General features: G+C 42.3%; 2 protein-coding genes across 2 annotated transcripts in view; both read left to right on the top strand.

Moving 5' to 3' along the window:
* The window catches only part of LOC110537005 (integrin alpha-1), a 75,752-nt gene extending 61,595 nt beyond the window's left edge, over positions 1-14,157 (top strand). Inside the window, 13 exon segments of the mRNA XM_036936981.1 lie at positions 1,823-1,930; positions 3,895-3,971; positions 4,371-4,497; positions 4,622-4,702; positions 4,821-4,897; positions 5,088-5,177; positions 6,832-6,940; positions 10,129-10,242; positions 10,435-10,539; positions 10,659-10,763; positions 10,893-10,988; positions 11,188-11,301; positions 11,697-14,157. Coding sequence (XP_036792876.1) covers positions 1,823-1,930; positions 3,895-3,971; positions 4,371-4,497; positions 4,622-4,702; positions 4,821-4,897; positions 5,088-5,177; positions 6,832-6,940; positions 10,129-10,242; positions 10,435-10,539; positions 10,659-10,763; positions 10,893-10,988; positions 11,188-11,301; positions 11,697-11,756 — 1,263 coding nt within the window. The 3' untranslated portion in view covers positions 11,757-14,157.
* Positions 14,158-18,636: 4,479 nt separating this feature from the next.
* LOC110537004 (integrin alpha-2) overlaps positions 18,637-22,528 on the top strand; it is a 40,524-nt gene continuing 36,632 nt past the window's right edge. The window contains exon 1 of the mRNA XM_021622700.2: positions 18,637-18,813. Coding sequence (XP_021478375.2) covers positions 18,765-18,813 — 49 coding nt within the window. The 5' untranslated portion in view covers positions 18,637-18,764. The remainder of the gene's footprint in view (positions 18,814-22,528) is intronic.

The raw sequence follows: 22,528 nt of genomic DNA, 5'->3' as shown, positions 1-22,528 counted from the left end.
TCCTGAAGGTACCACGTTCATCTGTACAAACAATAGTATGCATGTATTAACACCATGGGACCACGTAGCCGTCATACCGCTCAGGAAGGAGACGCGGTCTGTCTCCTAGAGATGAACGTACTTTGGTGCGAAAAGTACAAATCAATCCCAGAACAACAGCAAAGGACCTTCTGAAGATGCTGGAGGAAACAGGTACAAAGTATCTATATCCACAGTAAAATGAGTCCTACATCGACATAACCTGAAAGGCTGCTCAGCAAGGAAGAAGCTACTGCTCCAAAATCTTGATAAAATAAGCCAGACTACGGTTTGCAACTGCACATGTGGACAAATATACTACTTTTTGGAGAAATGTCCTCTTGTCTGATAAAACAAAAATAGAACTGTTTGGCCATAATGGCCATCGTTATGTTTGGAAGCTTGCAAGCCGAAGAACACCATCCCAACCGTGATGCACGGGGGTGGCAGCATCAAGTTGTGGGGGTACTTTGCTGCAGGAGGGACTGGTGCACTTCACAAAATAAATGGCATCCTGAGGAAGGAAAATTATGTGAATATACTGAAGCAATTTCTCAAGACATCAGTCAGGAAGTTAAAGCTTGGTCGCAAATGGGTCTTCCAAATGGACAATGACCCCAAGCATACTTCCAAAGTTGTGGCAAAATGGCTTAAGGACAACAAAGTCAAGGTATTGGAGTGGCCATCACAAAGCACTGACCTCAATCCTTGTGGGCAGAACTGAAAGTTGGGTGCTTGTGGAAGGCTACCCGAAATGTTTGACCCAAGTTCAACAGTTTAAAGGCAATGCTACCAAATACAATTTGAGTGTATTTAAACTTCTGACCCACTGGGAATGTGATGAAAGAAATCAAAGTTGAAATAAATCATTCTCTCTACTATTATTCTGACATTTCACATTCTTAAAATAAAGTGGTGATCCTAACTGACCTAAGACAGGGAATTTTTACTAGGATTAAATGTCAGGAATTGTGAAAAACTGAGTTTAAATGTATTTGTGTATGTAAACTTCCGACTTCAACTGTACATGTGTATCGTTGTGTATTGTTAAATACTACTGCACTGTTGGAGCTGGGAACACAAACATTTCGTGACACGGCATACAGAAGCCTACAGTACATAACAGTTGCGGTCAGTGCCGTTTAAGATGAGGGAGGACAGAACATTTTTCATGAGCATAGCCTTATTTCTATGAAAACATATTGGATGACTGTCATTCATATTTCATTCCCCCAGTTCAATGTAACAGTGATACGTTTAGGCTGCTACTCAATTTTCCCTATACCCATCATGAGGTTGCTACAACCTAGCCTATGAACGAAAGTTTACGACGTAGGTGCACACAGGTCGAGAGACAAATTTGAGGTGACAGATAGTGTCATTCAATAGCGCTTTGCACACTCTTGCCTGCATCTAGCTGATATAGGGTGTAAACATTAGTCCAACAGTTGCAAACAAGAGTTTCTATTGGACAAATTCAGGTATGTTTATCCACGCTTTGTTCCGTTTGCTTCAGTTCAAGAAACGTTTTTCATCAGAATTGGCGGAATGAATACACCCCTGATCAAGCTGAAGTAACGTCATAGCCAGTATATCTAAAAGAACTAACGTGTTAGTAAACTTGCTACAATCATGCAATAATTTTAGTGTACAGTCAGTAAGCAGTTACACTGGTGGGCCCTGGTGGAAATAAATGAGTAAAAACCAAAAGATTACCTTGACTTGGAAGACTTCCAGTGTTGTGTTGGAAAGTCATAGCCAGCTAGCTAACATAGCATATCAACTAATGATATGATCTCCTCAGGCTAATCTGGACTTCAGAGACCCCATCATGATCTCCCTCGAGTTTGGTCTGGCTGAGGACACAGGCCCCGTCCTGGATGGAGACTTACCAACGTCACTCAACAAAACGGTAAAATGAACCACAATGTGGCAGATTTAACACACAAGCACACACACACACACCAGTAACTTTTGGCTTTCCATGAATTTTGTATACCTTGGCTTGCTTCCCTCTTTAGCCACTACAGGCCCTACTTGGCTAACAATACGTGTGGGCATGCACACATCTGATTTTCTTACCTTACTTTAGACCTCAGCTATCATATATTGCAACAGTGAATAGGCGCTGTGTGAGCAGAGTCAGTAATCAGTACTTCACACACTCATACAGTCTGGCTCCTTCCAGCGCTGTAGAGGGCGAATATTCTCTCCAACGGCTGTCCTCCATCCATCACTAGTTCCTATCAGAGGCTCTAAAACACTGACAGACTGTTATCCAGTTCCAATGGTGCAGCTCCCACACACATAGTTTTAATGAGTTGTTTGGCAGAGGGACAGAGGGAGACCAAACATGTGGCTGGATGTTAACACTGTGGTAGAACAGGATGTTAACACCGTGGAAGAACAGGATGTTAACACCGTGGTAGAACAGGATGTTAACACTGTGGTAGAACAGGATGTTAACACTGTGGTAGAACAGGATGTTAACACTGTGGTAGAACAGGATGTTAACACCGTGGTAGAACAGGATGTTAACACTATGGTAGAACAGGATGTTAACACTGTGGTAGAACAGGATGTTAACACCGTGGTAGAACAGGATGTTAACACCGTGGAAGAACAGGATGTTAACACTGTGGTAGAACAGGATGTTAACACCGTGGTAGAACAGGATGTTAACACCGTGGTAGAACAGGATGTTAACACCGTGGTAGAACAGGATGTTAACACCGTGGTAGAACAGGATGTTAACACCGTGGTAGAACAGGATTGTTAACACCGTGGTAGACTAGGATGTTAACACCGTGGTAGAACATGATGTTAACACCGTGGTAGAACATGATGTTAACACCGTGGTAGAACATGATGTTAACACCGTGGTAGAACAGGATGTTAACACCGTGGTAGAACAGGATGTTAACACAGTGGTAGAACAGGATGTTAACACCGTGGTAGAACAGGATGTTAACACCGTGGTAGAACAGGATGTGAACACAGTGGTAGAACAGGATGTTAACACTGTGGTAGAACAGGATGTTAACACCGTGGTAGACTAGGATGTTATCACAGTGGTAGAACAGGATGTTAACACTGTGGTAGAACAGGATGTTAACACCGTGGTAGAACAGGATGTTAACACCGTGGTAGAACAGGATGTTAACACCGTGGTAGAACAGGATGTTAACACCGTGGTAGAACAGGATGTTAACACCGTGATAGACTAGGATGTTAACACTGTGGATGAACAGGATGTTAACACCGTGGTAGAACAGGATGTTAACACTGTGGTAGAACAGGATGTTAACACCGTGGTAGAACAGGATGTTAACACTGTGGTAGAACAGGATGTTAACACCGTGGTAGAACAGGATGTTAACACTGTGGTAGAACAGGATGTTAACACCGTGGTAGAACAGGATGTTAACACCGTGGTAGAACAGGATGTTAACACCGTGGTAGAACAGGATGATAACACCGTGGAAGAACAGGATGTTAACACCGTGGAAGAACAGGATGTTAACACCGTGGTAGAACAGGATGTGAACACAGTGGTAGAACAGGATGTTAACACCGTGGTAGACTAGGATGTTATCACAGTGGTAGAACAGGATGATAACACAGTTTTAAGAAAATACCTTAAAGAAAGTAAGAGATAAGAATCGCAATGATTAAAGAGCAGCAGTAAATAACAGTAGCGAGGCTATATACAGGAGGTACCGGTACAGAGTGAATGTGCTGGGGCACCGGTGTTGAGGTAATTGAGGAAATATGTACATGTAGGTACATGTAAGCAGTTTTCGACTGCTTCATTGATAGAACTGTCTTGTACATGGTCTATTCCATTCTGCTTGTAACCATGCACACGTCATTCAGATTCCTTTGGTGGACTGTGGGAGCGATGACAAGTGCATAGCTGACCTATCCCTGAAGGCTGTGCCAAGTATACAAAGGTATTGTCACAAAGATTGTATTCTTTCAATCCATCTAACTGTCATGATTTTATGGCAGTTTCGTGGTAGTTCATTGATAGGTATGTTGCCCTTGTATTGTACTTTAGCGCCCTCTTGTGTTGGTCCAGATGAAGTGTCACAGCATTACAGTAAAATCTGCCCTGCTACAGTAATAACATTACAGTAAAAATCTGCCCTGCTACGGTAATAACATTACAGTAACATCTGCCCTGGCATAGTAATAACATTACAGTAAAATCTGCCCTGGAGCAGTAATAATATTACTGTAAAATCTGCCCTGCTACAGTAATAACATTACAGTAAAATCTGCCCTTCAACAGTAGTAAAATTACAGTAAAACCTGCCCTGCTACAGTAATAACTTTCCTATTCTTTCCAGTCTTGTGATCAAAGCCAACAAGGAAAAGTTCCATGTGCTCATTACCATTAGAAACAGTCAAGACAATGCCTACAATACCAAAGTCATGCTCAGCTTTACTGAAAACATAAACTACGTCAAAGTCAAGGTGAGATCCTTCCCTATGTTTGTAGAGCTTTGATTTACATTGATTTCTTGGATGTTGGGAATCAGTACGCCAGTATGAGTTTTGACATTGACATTATATGTGATTTCAACCGTTTACTCTGCAGGCCAATGACAAAGTCTGCAGTCTGAATAATACCAAAGTTGAGTGTGCTGTGGGATATCCATTCCTCAAAAGCAATGTAGAGGTAAGACAATTCTTGCAATCACACGTATCTATCCTTGTACCATAAGACTCACTATGTACTTCATGTTTCATTTTGTGATGAATAGGCCACTGATCGGTTTTGCTTGTTCTCCCTCCAGGAGGTGTTTGAGATCCTGTTTGAAGTCAACCCTGCACACGTCTGGAAAGAGATTCAGATCAACGTAACTGCAACCAGGTACAGTAAGCCATGGTGTCATTCATTTGATTTATTTAGCCAGGATAGTCCACACAGTAACAATGGCTAGTGTTTTCCGGGGAGTCCCGAGTTCCATGCTAAATCTCAACTATTTAAAATAAATGAGTGAGCAAAGAAGAAATATTGAAAAGTCAAAATTCTAATGCAATGACTTTTCTCATTTCTACAGTGACAGTGAGGAATTGAATACCACCCTCCATGACAACTCTGTGAGAATCTCCATCCCTGTGAAGTACGAGGCTGGACTCAGATTCACTGCGTGAGTACAGACAGCAGCAGCTACAACACGTACAGGACATTTTTAGTTCCATAAAAAATACAGGTACAGTATCAGAGTATGACCTTTTTTCAAATCTTTCCATCTCCTCTCATCTTTCCATATTCTGTCTCATCTTTCCATCTTCTGTCTCATCTTTCCATATTCTGTCTCATCTTTCCATCTTCTGTCTCATCTTTCCATCTCCTGTCTCATCTTTCCATCTCCTCTCATCTTTCCATATTCTGTCTCATCTTTCCATATTCTGTCTCATCTTTCCATCTCCTGTCTCATCTTTCCATCTCCTCTCATCTTTCCATATTCTGTCTCATCTTTCCATCTCCTGTCTCATCTTTCCATCTTCTGTCTCATCTTTCCATCTTCTGTCTCATCTTTCCATCTTCTGTCTCATCTTTCCATCTCCTGTCTCATCTTTCCATCTCCTCTCATCTTTCCATATTCTGTCTCATCTTTCCATCGACTGTCTCATCTTTCCATATTCTGTCTCATCTTTCCATCTTCTGTCTCATCTTTCCATATTCTGTCTCATCTTTCCATCTCCTCTCATCTTTCCATCTTCTGTCTCATCTTTCCATCTCCTCTCATCTTTCCATATTCTGTCTCATCTTTCCATCTCTTGTCTCATCTTTCCATATTCTGTCTCATCTTTCCATCTTCTGTCTCATCTTTCCATATTCTGTCTCATCTTTCCATCTCCTCTCATCTTTCCATCTTCTGTCTCATCTTTCCATCTCCTCTCATCTTTCCATCTTCTGTCTCATCTTTCCATCTTCTGTCTCATCTTTCCATCTCCTGTCTCATCTTTCCATCTCCTGTCTCATCTTTCCATCTCCTGTCTCATCTTTCCATCTCCTGTCTCATCTTTCCATCTCCTCTCATCTTTCCATATCCTGTCTCATCTTTCCATCTTCTGTCTCATCTTTCCATCTCCTGTCTCATCTTTCCATCTCCTGTCTCATCTTTCCATCTCCTGTCCCATCTTTCCATCTCCTGTCTCATCTTTCCATCTCCTTTCTCATCTTTCCATATCCTGTCTCATCTTTCCATATTCTGTCTCATCTGTCCATATCCTGTCTCATCTTTCCATCTCCTGTCTCATCTTTCCATCTCCTGTCTCATCTTTCCATCTCCTGTCTCATCTTTCCATATCCTGTCTCATCTTTCCATCTTCTGTCTCATCTTTCCATATTCTGTCTCATCTTTCCATCTCCTGTCTCATCTCCTCTCATCTTTCCATCTCCTGTCTCATCTTTCCATATCCTGTCTCATCTTTCCATCTCCTGTCTCATCTTTCCATGTCCTGTCTCATCTTTCCATATCCTGTCTCATCTTTCCATATCCTGTCTCATCTTTCCATATCATGTCTCATCTTTCCATATCCTGTCTCATCTTTCCATATCCTGTCTCATCTTTCCATATCCTGTCTCATCTTTCCATCTCCTCTCATCTTTCCGTATCCTCTCATCTTTCCATATCCTGTCTCATCTTTCCATCTCCTCTCATCTTTCCATCTCCTCATCTTTCCATCTCCTGTCTCATCTTTCCATCTCTCCTCTCATCTTTCCATCTCCTTACTAATTTTTCCATCTCCTGTCTCATCCCTCATCTCTCCATCCATCATCCCTCTATCTCACAGTGACAGGCATATGAAGGAGGACCACATCATAGTGAAAGAGGGAGAGCAGTACCCCAGCATCTTCAACCACACCAGTGTGATAGGAGAAGAGGTCAAGATCATCTATATGGTAAGACCTACATACTGTAGACCGTAGTAATACCTGCTTAGATAAGGCCAGGGGATAAGAACAATTAAATTAAATGTATTTATAAAGCCCTTTATACATCAGCAGATTTCACAAAGTTCTTATACGGAAACCCAGCCTAAAACTCCAAACAGCAAGCAATGCAGATGTAGAAGTATGGTGGCTAGGAAAAACTCCCTAGAAAGGCAGGAACCTAGGAAGAAACCTAGAGAGGAACCAGGCTCTGAGGGGTGGCCAGTGCTCTTCTGGCTGTACTGGGTAGAGAGGGACCAGGCTCTGAGGGGTGTCCAGTCCTCTTCTGGCTGTACTGGGTAGAGAGGGACCAGGCTCTGAGGGGTGGCCAGTCCTCTTCTGGCTGTACTGGGTAGAGAGGAACCAGGCTCTGAGGGGTGGCCAGTCCTCTTCTGGCTGTACTGGGTAGAGAGGAACCAGGCTCTGAGGGGTGGCCAGTGCTCTTCTGGCTGTACTGGGTAGAGAGGGACCAGGCTCTGAGGGGTGGCCAGTCCTCTTCTGGCTGTACTGGGTAGAGAGGAACTAGGCTCTGAGGGGTGGCTGGTGGAGAGGGTAAGAGTACATGGCTATTAAGGCTAGATCGTTCTTCAAGATATTTAAACGTTCATAGATGACCAGCAGGGTCAAATACTAATCACAGTGGTTGTAGAGAATGCAACAGGTCAGCAGGAGTAAATGTCAGTTGGCTCTCTACCGCACCTGACAGCAGGTGTGGTAGAGAGAGAGAGGGTTGAAACAGCAGGTCCGGGATAAGGTAGCAGGTCCGGTGAACAGGTCAGGTTTCCATAGCCACAGTTAGAACAGCAGAAACTGGATCAGCAGCATGACCAGGGGACGAGGACAACCAGGAGTCGTCAGGCCAGGTAGTCCTGAGGCCTGGTCCAAGGGAAGAGAGAGAGTTAGGATAATTAGAGGGAGCACACTGAAGATCACACAGGACACCAGATAAGACACGAGAAATTCACCAGATAGGACAGACTGACCCTAGCCCCCCAAAACATTTTACAGTTTATTGCAGCATAGATATTGGAGACTGAGCCGGGGGGGTCGGGGGACACTGTGGCCCCGCCCGAGAATACCCCTGGACAAGGCCAACCAGGCAGGATATAACCAGACCCACTTTGCCAAATCACAGCCACCACACCACTAGAGGGATATCAACAGACCACCAACTTACTACCTAGAGACAAGGCGGAGTATAGCCCACGAAGATCTCACCCATAATGTCAGTGACTCAACACATTCAAGTCGAGAATAGCAACAAAAAAAAGCCTGGCAAGATGTGATTCACCCCTCCTAGGGAAAGCATGGGAGAGCTATAGCAAGCCAGTGACTCAGTCCCCGTAATAGAGCCCCACAGTGGAGGCATCATAATACCCATAAAACCTAGCGGTCAAACAGGGAAATGGTTCCAATCATTTTTTCCACCATACATTTTTCCCATAGGGGATTTTAGAAACACTTAAAATAAGTGCTGTGTTTCATACTGTGGTACTCTATAGGGTCAGAGGCAGAGAATCACAGTAGAAAGAGGGGAGCTGGCATATTACCTCAATTACCTCGACTAACAGGTTCCCCCGCACATTGACTCTGTACCGGTACCCCCGGTATATAGTCTCTCTATTGTTATTTTACTGCTGCTCTTTAATTACTTGTTCCTTTTATTTCTTATTCTTATTCATATTTTTTAAACTGAATTGTTGGTTAGGGGCTTGTAAGTAAGCATTTCACTGTAAGGTCTGCACCTGTTGTATTCGACGCATGTGATTAATACAATTTGATTTGAAAACATTTGCCGCCATCACACTTCCTTATGTCTGAAACACAGGCTTCCAGGGTAGGCAATTTTGAGGCTTCACCATGTTTTATCGAAATGTGTCGTCTGCATAGCAGGTAAAGTCACCAAGAGGTAGAATATATAGTGAAACCAATAGTGGTCCTAAAACGGAACCTTGAGGAACACCGAAACTTACCATTGATTTGTCAAGAAGACGAACCAGCCACAAAGATGAACTAATATCTTACCGATAGATGAGATCTAAAACAGGCAAGACCTTGTCTGTGTAGACCAGCCTTTCTTAAAGTATGGGTCGTGACCCAAAGTGGGACCTGTTAATGGTGGGTCGCGACGTGTCAGTGTAAATTTATATTTATTTAATCAATTACTGGAATTGGTTTGACCAAGTGCATCTGCACTCTTTGTTCAGTGCGCTTTCTGTTTAAGCAGCGGCCTCTGCTCAGTTTGGATGCAGCGCGAGTGTGAGAGGGAGATGCCCGTGTGCTTCGCGGTTTACCAGATTTTTCTTGAAGATCACTCCACGACACACATGATGCAGGGCTGTCATTCTGGCAGCAGATGATGCGCTGTCAGCCACTGACTTGTCATTCCCACTCGCCATCACTTACCGCTGTCATCAAATGTACTCATGACTCAAGTTCTGACTGAGCTCCATTGTCATGAAACGCATATACAGCGATGGGGTTCTCTCGCTTTCATACAAACTTAAAACGAGGAGCGCCCACAGTGTGTTTTGTGTGTGGAAGTGCTTAGTAATGAGTCTCTCATAAGGAACAAATTAATAAAACGACACGTCCTGACCAAACATCCACAGCATGATGGTAAACCCAGGGAGTTCTTTCAGAACAGGGCAGAATGCTTCAGGAAACAGTGCTTCAGGAAACAGTGCTTCTGACAGTGGAAAAGTAAGTCAGCTAGCAAGGCATTGTTGTCATTTTATAACAGATGATGGATGATAAGCAGAAATAAGGGAGTACTAACTAACTGTCATAGTAGTAGATGTGAGTTTCTCTTTCAAACAATCCCCTGGCCTTGTACACAGCTAATAGCTAACATTTGCCAAAGCAAGCTAGCTACTGATAGCGCAAACCTAGTAACAGTACAGATGAAGAAATATGAACAATTATCAGGCCTACTGTACATCTTACTGTAGAAATTATTGTTGAAAACGAGTCTAGGTTGCAACCGTTGCTGTTAAAATACAACTATAATTGTAATTCTTACCTGGAATAAACTGATTGAAGCATTATATACACAAATTAAGACACTTATTCTAAGTTTCCAAGCTCAAAAAAACCAACATGTGGTCACATTTTGACTGAAAGAACTGTGACTTCCTGTCTCTCGCTCTGGTCTCTAGGTTAAAAAGGATGTGAATATGGAGACTCCTCCTCTAAAGCTGAGGGTGATGTACCCGTACCTATCACCTAGAGAGAACATCCTGCTATACCTGACACATGTCACCTCCTCACAGGTAAGGCTTCTCTGTGTACTGTACCATAGAGATAGACAGTCTACCAGTATCCCCTGCACATGGTTCAGTACCAGTCATCAGACAATCACACGGTGAAGTCAAACACTCTGTAGAACTGTGGTGGTGTGGATCAAGTTGATCCAAATGTGATTGATTGATAATTGATTGATGGACCTTTTCTCTCTCCCACAGGATGTGAGATGTCACATCAGGGACCTGATTAACCCTTTAAAGATCAACAACAACAACACGCACACCATCAATCCTAAAAAAGAGACCCTCAGTGTCTTCCTGGTGGTGAGTCAGCACTACTGTGTGTGAGTGTGAGTATGAGTGTGAGCAATGAGTGTGAGTATGAGTGTGTGTGTGTGTACGTGAGTGTGTGAGTCTCACAGTGTGTGTACTCTCCTTTGCAGGGCTGTAAGGACCACCCATGTAAGTCATTTGTCTGCTCCATCCCTCACGTCAACAACAGCCAGGTCAATGTTACCTTCAGGGTGTGGAAGCCCACCTTTATCAAAGTGAGTACAGTGAAGTGTCACTTGTTCATTCATTGTTTTTGATTGATTGATTGATTGATTGATACATTTATTAATTGACAAATGTATTGGTATATTGAGTGATGAATTGGATTGCTCTTCGCTCCACAGGCAGAGTTCTCCAGCCTTCACATGATTGTTAATGCCACTCTGGAGAACCTGAACACTGATCTCTTCGTGTTGAGTGCCACCAATTACGCCAGAGATGTGAGTGCAATTACCTATTCATTTTCATGTGATCGGCTGCACTTACACAGGCAACACAATTTTGATCTTCTGCCCAATCAGAAGAGATTTTTTGCTAATAATTGGGCAAAATATCAAAATTGGTCTGCCTGTGTAAACACAGCCTTTATCTGTTGCCTTGTTGTCCTTTGCTTGTTTTAACACTGTTGTTTCCATCCAGGTGAAGATCCAGGTCTCTAAAGAGGCTTTGGGAGGTATACCACTGTGGATCATTATAGTCAGTATCCTCATAGGACTGCTGATTCTGGCACTGGTCATCTTCGCTCTATGGAAGGTATGTGTGTGTTTACAACCTTCTGTCTGCTTGTGTCTGCAGGGAACTAATAATCGATTATACATTGGATCTTCCCAAATAGAACAATAAGTATTATTATTATTAATAATAATAATAATTTGGTGGGTGCTTATATTTGTCCTATCTCACACATGTACAACTGTGTATTATATGCATGTGTGAATTGGAAATGTGTTTTTTGCATATCTCAACTCTCCCTGAGACACCCTTAGAGAGTAGGGTCAAGGCTTGTGTTATAGAGAGGCTCAACATGGTGTGATCATGTGTGAAATGCACTTTTAAATCTGTTAAACTTGAACTGAAACTTGAGACTTGAGTTTGGATGTGAATTGTGGATTATGTTGTGTTCACTGTTGTCTTCTCTGCTCCACCAGGCTGGATTTTTCAGGAGAAAATCCATAGAGGACATGGAGAACGAGGACATGAAGAATTAATCCTTCCACCACCATACAGATCTGTCTGTGCCCCACTGTCTTCAGGTCTGTCTTCAGGTCTGTCTTCAGGTCTGTCTTCAGGTCTGTCTTCAGGTCTGTCTTCAGGTCTGTCTTCAGGTCAGTTAGAAGGAAATACCCCATCAACCAATTCACCTGAACACCATCAGGTTAGAAGAAAAGCCAGTCTATTTATGGCTATTCAGCAACCATTCACCTGAATGTGATGTGGCCCATCTACCAGCCTTAAAACCCTGGTCTGGTTCAGTGGATACAGAGGCCTGGGAAAACATTGAACTTGTACAGTACACTTAGTTCTTCCATCTATTCAATGTGGATACCAAGACCTGGACCTAAAAGACCTAAGCTAGAAGGGCAATCAGAAGACCGTAAGGATAATGGCACCCTGACCCAGACCTGATCATATGCAGCCACACCAGCTTTATACAACAGGACAAAACGTTCTCAGGTTCACTTACAGCGTCAACATCCCAAAGACACTAAAAACACCTCAGATTACAGTATGGCATTACACCAAAGTTGTCCAAATGTCCAAGGCACTCTGCAATGGATTAGAATTCTGTGTTATAGTTTGACATTTTTTACTAATATACTGTAAATCTATACCATGTACTGTATTTATTTTTGTTTGGTATATTTTGATACGTGTTATTACCTATATTTTGACACTTGGGTTCATTCATCGTCTTCTAAGCATAATGTTTGCTTTTTGGAACACTGATATTTTCACATGAGTGTTTTTCTAGTCTTACAAGCGCAATCTGTAAAAAAATTTTTTTTTTTTTTACAAAAGTGTTCCATTGAATATTGAAGGTGTCTATGCAATTATACCCTCTCCAAATATATATTCAGTATAAAAGGAGAGTAGGAATTTGATATTGACATAAATACAACGGTTTTAATCTAGTTTTTGTTTAATTTTGCTCCCACATGGGGGCAGAGAATTTACAGATTGCTCCTTTACTGTACTAGGAAAACCTTTGATTGTCCTGTAAATGTAATGTAAAGCTTGTACATAAAGTTATGTTTGCAATAATTCCTATAATTTAAGATCAAGTTAAGTCCAGCATGTATCACCAAGGCCCTATATATCAGTAATAGAGATAAAATAAGTAATTTGCTCCTACATTTCTCAGGTATTACTTATGATAGTATGGTGATAGTATGGTGATAGTAAGTGGATAATTTGATGATAGAATGATGATAGTATGGGGATAGTATGGCGATAGTATGAATTAGATAAAACAAACAAATGTAGTATTTTTAAATAAAATACTATTTTAAAAATATGTAAATATTGGTATAAATGTAAATGTTTGATAAATGTGTATTGGAACTCGATGCATTTTGCATCCATTCGCTAAGATGTTATTTTTTTTGACTCATCTTTCTTTCGTTTCGGTCTTTTGTTTTGGGGCGAGAGTGATTTCTCTGAGTTAGCCTACAGTCACATAGAGCAATCCAAAAAGGATCTCAGCGGAGTGTAACTTGATTCCTGATGTTCAAACCTGTCAGTACCACAAAACAAAGAGATATTTGTCTCAGAGAAGGTCAAACTCTGGAAACTAGGCCATTGAACGTTACACACAGGGGGTGATGCATATGAACACCAGGTTATGCCTAAAGCCCTGTAGTCTCTGGTATGGCCGGAGCGGTAGCGACTGTCGTGATTGTGAGTAGAAATGTTTGATTCATGCATCGTTTCCTCTTTCTCTCCGCCTACATTCCTCTGCATATTTACATATTTTGCACAGGCAGTCCGGTGTAACCCCTGACTTTTTATTGTAAATAAGAGACACTCATCAGCTCACCCATTACTGTTGAAAGCACATGTAATAAATGAATAAATATCTGTAAAATGTGTAAGATAACCTTAACACGGGGATCCTCCATACTGTCCCCTTCTGGAGAGCTTATTTGTCACAGCTCAGCAGTGATAGAGTCAGCTGATCAAGGCTTTGAAGATTTAATTACTGATTAGTTCAATTGGAACCCAGAACCAAATCTTGTGTGCTGACCAGCTATGCAACTTGACATGTATTATAATTTATGTTCATGTGTTAAAAGTCTGTCACAGGATGTTGTTTGATGTATCAGGTGTGATGGCACATGTGGGACAAAAACCTACTGTACTTTGACTATCCAGGAGCAGGTTTGAGGATGAGAGAGAGCGAGAGACCGGAGAGGGTGACTGGAGAGAGAGAGGGTTAGGGACTGCTTCAGACTGATGTACTCCAGTCATACACACTGCTGTGAACTGTTAGTTTAATACACTGGTTTTTCATACTGTATGTACTCTGATCAGCACAGATTTGAAAGCATTGCACAAGCTGTCAAGGATCTTATGCCAAAAAATAAATAAATAAAAATGGTTTTAAATTAATACATGTTGGACATCACTGGCCATAGCAATGGATAAGTATTGTGGTATAGCAGGTGTGCGCGTGTGTGTGCGTGCGTGTGCGTGCGTGTGTGTGCGTGCGTGTGTGATCATTGTATGCTAAGATGTCATAAGTTATTTCCCTCTGCAGGGCAGGCAGCAGGTGAGCTATTTTTCTGCAGATAGGTTGCTCATGCGTTTGGGATTACTGTACACACTAGTTGATCCTTTCATCTGGATCCTGTTCAGTCAGTGGGCAGTCTGGGCCCTGCAGGCATACTGACCCCATTACACAGACGGGGTTCATTGTTTCTGACTGAGAGCTGAGAGAAAAGCGGTAAGACAGCGTCCAGTATGATTCTGCATCTGGTATCTGCCTTTCTTTGTAGGTGTTTGTGCCTACAGAACAATAACTCAAAACGTGAACATAGACAGGCAGGAAGATTTGCAGAAAGACACACACCCACAGTTTGGGTTAATGATTAATGACACCGCTAATGTAACTTCTGTGAGTATAATGTTAACTGTACATTTGTATTGTTTATTTCACTTTTGTACATTATCTACTTCATTTGCTTTGGCAATGTTAACACATGTTTTCCATGCCAATAAAGCCCCTTGAATTGAATTGAGAGAGCGAGACAGACAGGCATACAGACAGACACATCAAAGAGAGAGAGAGAGAGGAAGTGAGCGAGATATACACAGATAGAGAGAGAGAGAGACAGGGAGAGAGACATGCAGAGAGAGAGAGAGACATACACAGAGAGAGAGAGAGGAAGTGAGCGAGATATACACAGAGAGAGAGAGCGAGAGAGACAGGGAGAGAGACATACCCAGAGAGAGAGAGAGAGAGGGAGAGAGAGAGAGACATACACAGAGAGCGAGAGAGAGAGATTTTCTTTTTATTTCCCTTTTGTGTATTGTCTATTTTATTTGCTTTCGGATATCATTAGGAATCTGTGGTGTGTGTGTGACAGACAGACAGACAGACAGACAGACAGACAGACAGACACATCAGAGAGAGAGAGGCAGAGAGAGAGAGACAGAGAGGGGGAGAGAGAGACAGACAGACACAGAGAGAGATTTCATAGTTTTTTCCCCTTTTGTTTATTGTCTATTTTACTTGCTTTCTCAATTTAAACACGTTTCCCATTCCAATAAAGCCATTTGAGAGAGAGAGGGAGAGAGAGAGAGAGAGAGACAGAGAGAGAGAGAGAGAAAGAGAGAGAGAGGGGCACAGAGAGAGAGAGCGAGAGAGAGAGGCACAGAGAGAGAGAGAGAAAGAGAGAGAGAGGGGCACAGAGAGAGAGAGAGAGAGAGAGAGAGAGAGATATTCACTTTATATATTATCTACCTCACTTGCTTTGGCAATGTTAACACGTTTCCCATGCCAATAAAGCCCTTGAATTGAATTGAATTGAGAGAGAGAGAGAGAGAGAGAGATATGCACAGAGAGAGACAGAGAGAGAGAGATAGAGAGGGACAGAGGCAAAGAGAGAGAGAGAGCGAGACAGAGAGACAGAGAGAGAGAGAGAGAGACAGAGAGAGAGAGAGAGAAAGAGAGAGAGAGAGAGAGACACTTGCCCTTTACGGTTGTGAGGTCTGGGGTCCGCTCACCAACCAAGACTTCACAAAATGGGACAAACACCAAATTGAGACTCTGCATACAGAATTCTGCAAAAATATCCTCCATGTACAACGTAGAACACCAAATAATGCATGCAGAGCAGAATTAGGCCGATACCCACTAATTATCAAAATCCAGAAAAGAGCTGTTAAATTCTACAACCACCTAAAAGGAAGCGATTCCCAAACCTTCCATAACAAAGCCATCACCTACAGAGAGATGAACCTGGAGAAGAGTCCCCTAAGCAAGCTGGTCCTGGGGCTCTGTTCACAAACACAAACACACCCCACAGAGCCCCAGGACAGCAGCACAATTAGACCCAACCAAATCATGAGAAAAGAAAAAGATAATTACTTGACACATTGGAAAGAATTAACAAAAAAACAGAGCAAACTAGAATGGTATTTGGCCCTAAACAGAGAGTACACAGTGGCAGAATACCTGTCCACTGTGACTGACCCAAACTTAAGGAAAGCTTTGACTATGTACAGACTTAGTGAGCATAGCCTTGCTATTGAGAAAGGCCGCCGTAGACAGAACTGGCTCTCAAGAGAAGACAGGCAATGTGCACACTGCCCACAAAATGAGGTGGAAACTGAGCTGCACTTCCTAACCTCCTGTCCAACGTATGACCATATTAGAGATACATATTTCCCTCAGATTACACAGATCCACAAAGAATTCGAAAACAAATCCAATTTTGATAAACTCCCATATCTACTGGGGGAAATTCCACAGTGTGCCATCACAGCAGCAAGATTTGTGACCTGTTGCCACAAGAAAAGGGCAACCAGTGAAGAACAAACACCATTGTAATATATATATATATATAATGTCATATATATATATATAATATATATAATATATATATAATATGACATTTGTAATGTCTTTATTGTTTTGAAATGTCTATATGTGCTCTGCCTCAGGGCTTCCATAGTACTACTGTACTACTGACTACTGGTCTGCCTCAGGGCTTCCATAGTACTACTGACTACTGGTCTGCCTGTCTGTTTATCTCAGAAGGTTCTTCCAGGGGTACACTATCAGTCAGTGTCCTAAGACCAAACATACGTGTCAGAATGTTACTACAGTGCAGCTGGGATTGTCTGTAGGGATACAGACCTATTCAATAAGACTGTGTGTGGTTCAGTCGGCCTATGGCACTTGTGATGATCTATGTAAGTTGAATCTAGATTTCAGCATGGCTCTCTGCACCCCTATTCAACCACACCGGCCTGATGCTGGGTAACCAATCACTCCGAGTTCTGCTGTCTTGGGATTGTAACAAACACACCCTGATACTCAGGTCAAATCATATCAAATAAAATGGTATTGGTCACATACACATGGTTAGCAGATGTTGTTGCGAGTGTAGCAAAATGCTTGTGCTTCTAATTCCGACAGGGCAGAAATATCTAACAAGTAATCTAACAATTCCACCACAACTACCTAATACATCTAAGTAAAGGGATGGAATATGTACATATGCATTTATGGATGAGCCATGACCGACCGGCATAGACGAGATGCAGTAGATGGTGTAAAATACAGTATATACATCTGGGATGAGTAGTGCAAGATACGTAAACATCATTATGAAAGTGGAATTATTAAAGTGACTAGTGATCCATTTGTTAAAGTGGCCAATGATTTAATGTCTGTATGTAGGCAGCAGCCTCTCTGTGTTAGTGATGGCTGTTCAACAGTCTGATGGCCTTGAGATAGAAACTATTTTTCAGTCTCTCGGTCCCAGCTTTGATGCACCTGTACTGACCCCTGTACTGAAATGCAGTATATCATTCTCTGGAAACATATACAGTTAACATTTGTATGGACACAGACTTAATGTCAATACTAAATACTACAACATAATGAGTCATTGGTCACCGTTCATACCATTTGGTTTATCACTTTATTGTTGAGTGTACAGAATTGTGTTATCTTGAATGGATAAAGAAGATAAAGTGCCACTTCCTGTCTGTGTAGATAACAGTAAATGGTTCCAGACATAGCTGTCCACTCATACCTCCCCACATCCCCTAGTGTGACTGTATAGGTGCAGTGGTGTTATCCAGTCATCATGTGAGATGTCATCATCAGCCACAGTCCACAAAATGAGAAGGGGCTTTTTGTGAGGCCGGCCATCGCTGCAAAATGCTGTGGTAGCCATACTGTTTAATATATATATATATATATATATATATATATATAGAAGTTTTTAAATATATTTTTTTACCTTTTATTTCAAACCTTACTTGCATTTGTATATGGTTTGTATAAAATTAAATCACTGATTTCCTGGTGTTTTTACAGTCTTTTATCTTGAGTTCAATTTGCAATCTACAAATTGTTCCAGACCGATCAAGAGAAAATCGGCCTGCGGTTGAATCTTGTTGATGTTCCCTGCTTTAGGCTATACTGGATTGAAGTGGATTACATCATAGGCGCCTTTTCACTCAGACAAGTCAATATTAAGGATATTAAAATGGGCTTGGTGAAGTTGGTGGAATTCTCTCCATATAAAAGCTCATGTTCAATATTTTAGCCCTGCAATTGTATACATGAACAATGGGGAAGATACATTGAAAAGGAAGTAACTACAATGCACGAAAAATATATATTTTAATTACAGAACTCCTGCAAATCCGTCAATGTTGTGTAATAATTTAATTGTCGCAGCACGAACATATTTGAGAAGATAACACAACACTACAGTACAGTATATTACCTTGCAAGGTCAAACCAACCAGATGTCGCAATCATTGAGCTGTAGCCTTCGCTCCTCAAAAAGAGCACTGCAATTGTGGGCCAGGTAGTGCGCTGTGACGTAGGTACACCCACTCCCTATCTGTCCTCAATATCTACAGTCCGGAGCGCCCGGTCCTGAACTTTACCAACCGTGAGAAGTCCGCTGAAGTTAAAACCCGGGACTCGAAGAGGCGCCCGCTGTCATCACCTACTTTTTACTCTTGCAACAATGGAGTTTAATCGAAAGAGGACTGTTTTAACGCTGATTTTCATCCAATGTAAGTCCTTTTTTGCACATTCCGTATGAGATTCTAAAACGTTATTTTGCATGGAGCGAGCGTCAAGTGCCACAGATATCCCAAGTGCGTGATCTACTTACTAATCAACACTATGAGCCATTGACTTCACATTAGGCAACTGTGTGGAAAGTATAACAGTGTTGAATGGCTCCTCTGAGATAACTGGCCACAAGACAATGTTGTTTCAATCTGTCAGTGACATTTTGAATTAGGTCTGCCTTCCATGCCTTTGAAAACATCATGCCAGTATAGATGAAGCTGGAGGGGTACTAAAATATTTTAAATATCATGGATATCAGGAATCAAATACTGTATTTGGAGTGCATATTTATTTATTTTATTTCTGACCATTTATCTGCTAGAAAGAGCAAGTTTTCTACAGTCTGTGTTGGGAAAGTAGGTTAGGTATATTTGTATGTGTTGTCAGGTCAGAGCTGTGTTTACATCCCCCATGTGATATACAGTTGCCTGAAGCAATGAAAATCATTCATGCCAGACAGGCTCATATATCATCTTGATGAGGTCACAAAGGGCTGTGCCAAGGGGGAGCACATACACCTTATTCTCTGGCAGAGGTTGGTAGAGGTGTGGATGAACATGCTGCAACAATGGTCTAAACACCGCAGTCACCCACAGTATATTAGACTATAGCCTGCAGAGATGCAAAGCATAGTTGTTAAACCATAGCTACTATTACACTCCTTGAAAAAAAGGTGCTAGTAACAACCAAAAAGGGTTATTCGGCCATACCCATAGGAGAATCCTTTGAAGAACTCCATTTGGTTCCAGATAGAACCCTTTTGGGTTCCATGTAGAACCCGTTCCACAGAGGGTAATGTAATATTTAGAATGTAATAGAATGTAATATTTATTGATGTATTTATAACCGTGTGCTATCTCGGCTTATAGTGCTACCTCCCTGAACCTGCCTCTGACTTCAATCAGGTTCCTCTACCTCGCCAACATACGTAACCGCGCGCTTGACAACGTACAAACCGGTTGAGGTATAGAATTCGATAGCTCCATTCGATACCATTCGATAGCTCCATTAGTGACATTTCAAGCTAGCTGTGAAGTGAGTTTACGGTACACATGGCTTCATGATTCCTCTTAGTGTTCCCTCAGAGAGCAGCTGACTACAGTTCTCACAGTCAAAACAAGCTATGTTTGCTATCATGTCATATGATAGGTTGTTGTTTGAGATGTTAGTGAAGGTAAAAAGACGACGTAGATTGGGTCAGGGACTAGAGTTTGTCCTGACCAGCTGACTTGACCAGGAAGAACTCCCAATAGACATGGATTCACCGGAGCCCCCGCTGCCCAATGAGGTGCTCAGTCAGTCAGTCAGTCAGTCAGTCAGTCAGTCAGTCAGTCAGTCAGTCAGTCAGTCAGTCAGTTAGTCAATCAGTCAATCAGTCAATCAGTCACAGAGCAGTGGTTTATCCAGCTTGCTGCACACAAAGCATCCAGCCGCCTGGAATCACATTGGGACAGAATCAGCAAGGTTTACACAGGGCCAATGGGGACAGTCTCTTTTTGTATTTCTCTTTCACCCTGTCTCTCTCTCTCTCTCTCTCTCTCTCTCCCTTTCTCAGAGGTACTGGGGGTGGTTAACAGGTCCTCTCTTTCTCTCTCTCTCTCTGTCTACTCCTCTATTTTGTTTCTCTTTCCAACTACTCTCCTCTCTTCACTCCCTCTCTCTCCCCTCTCTCTCTGCTACTCTCGTCTGTCTGTCTGTCTGTCTGTCTGTCTGTCTGTCTGTCTGTCTGTCTGTCTGTCTGTCTGTCGGTCTGTCTGTCTCTATCTCTCCTTCTCTTTCTCTGTCTGTCTCTGTGACTCCTTTTTTAATTTTTGTTATCACTGCTATACCTCACTCTCCTTCTACCTCTGTATACCTCACTCTCCCCCCCTCTCTCACACTGTATACCTCACTCTCCTTCAACCTCTGTATACCTCACTCTCTCCCTCTCTCTCACACTGTATACCTCACTCTCTCTCACTCTGTATACCTCACTCTCTACCTCTCTCTCACACTGTATACCTCACTCTCTCCCTCTCTCTCACACTGTATACCTCACTCTCCTTCTACCTCTGTATACCTCACTCTCTCTCTCTCTCACACTGTATACCTCACTCTCCTTCTACCTCTGTATACCTCACTCTCTCCCTCTCTCTCACACTGTATACCACACTCTCCTTCTACCTCTGTATACCTCACTCTCTCCTTCTCTGTCACACTGTATCGGTCCACTTCAATAAAAGGTCCTCTTTGTGCCTCTGCCACTGCCTGTCCCGGAATCCCTGTTTCCACGGTGACAGTTGGGGAACACACTGACAAGGCATGTGAGTGGTCGTTGATGATTTTAGCCAAGAGTCGAAACATTTCTCACTCATATCTCACATAGTGTGTCAGTAACAACCACTGTCATGAGTCAAACAGTTTTTGTTGGAGTAGATGGACACCCAAGTTGAACTGTCAGGGCCATGTATATCACTGTGTTTGAGAAGTGTCTAAGGATCTATTCATTGGTGTTGATTCTGTACATTATCTCACTCTCAGGGACTCTTCAGGCAGGCGCTACTTAGCTTAAAGCATATGTTAATATGGCTATAGACCCAGCAGTGTGATCACAACTCATAGGTGTGACAAATAGGAGGACAACCATATCCTCACATCCTGTTATCTGCCTACCACTTCTCTAACAGGTTGATAAGACTGCATCCCAAATGGCACCCTAGGGGCCATAGGGCTCTGGTCAAAAGTAGTGCACTATATCAGGAATAGCCTGGTCAAAAGTAGTGTACTATATAGGGAATAGCCTGGTCAAAAGTAGTGCACTATATAGGGAATAGCCTGGTCAAAAATAGTGCGCTATATTGGGAATGGAGTACCATTTGGAGACGTTGGCCCCCTTACAGACCTGTTTTAGTGTTTGTCTGTGATGTGACTCACTGACTAGTTAGAAGACAACCAATGGTAAACATGCTAGAGCCTACAGAGGATGTTACCTGACAACGAGACGATGAGGAAACAGGAAGTTGTGAAAGTCTTTACCAGAATGACTTATACATGGATGTGGGCTGAGTGGGCATGTGTGTATTTACATTCTGTTAACAAGTCCAATACAGCACCAGGGAATAGTCCAGTTGTACATACATAACATAACATATAACATACATAAACATCTCAGAACAGCCTCAGCTCATCGGGGCATGGACTCCACAAGGTGTTGAAAGCGTTCCACAGGAATGCTGGGCCACTTTGACTCCAATGCTTCCCATAGTTCTGTCAAGTTGGCTGTATGTCCTTTGGGTGGTGGACCATCACACAGGAAATTGTTGAGTGTGGAAAAACCCAGCAGCCTTGCAGTTCTTGACACAAAACGGTGCGCCTGGCACCTACTACCATACCCCATTCAAAGGCACTTCAATCTTTTGTCTTGCCCATTCACCCTATGAACGGCACACATACACAATCCCATGTCTCAGTTGTCTCAAGGCTTAAAAATCCTTCTATAACCTGTCTCCTCCCCTTCATCTACACTGATTGGTGGATTTAACAGGTGATGTCGATAAGGGAACATATCTTTCACCTGGATTCACCTGGTCAGTCTATGTCATGGAAAGAGCAGGTGTTCATAATATGTGCGGAGTTATTAGCAGTGTTATTACAACTTGATAATAGTGTCCCTAA

The sequence above is a fragment of the Oncorhynchus mykiss genome, chromosome 12, assembly GCF_013265735.2.
Source record: "Oncorhynchus mykiss isolate Arlee chromosome 12, USDA_OmykA_1.1, whole genome shotgun sequence".
Taxonomy (NCBI): domain Eukaryota; kingdom Metazoa; phylum Chordata; class Actinopteri; order Salmoniformes; family Salmonidae; genus Oncorhynchus; species Oncorhynchus mykiss.
The sequence above is the reverse complement of the archived record's forward strand: the minus strand, read 5'-3'. Positions and strand labels throughout refer to the sequence as shown.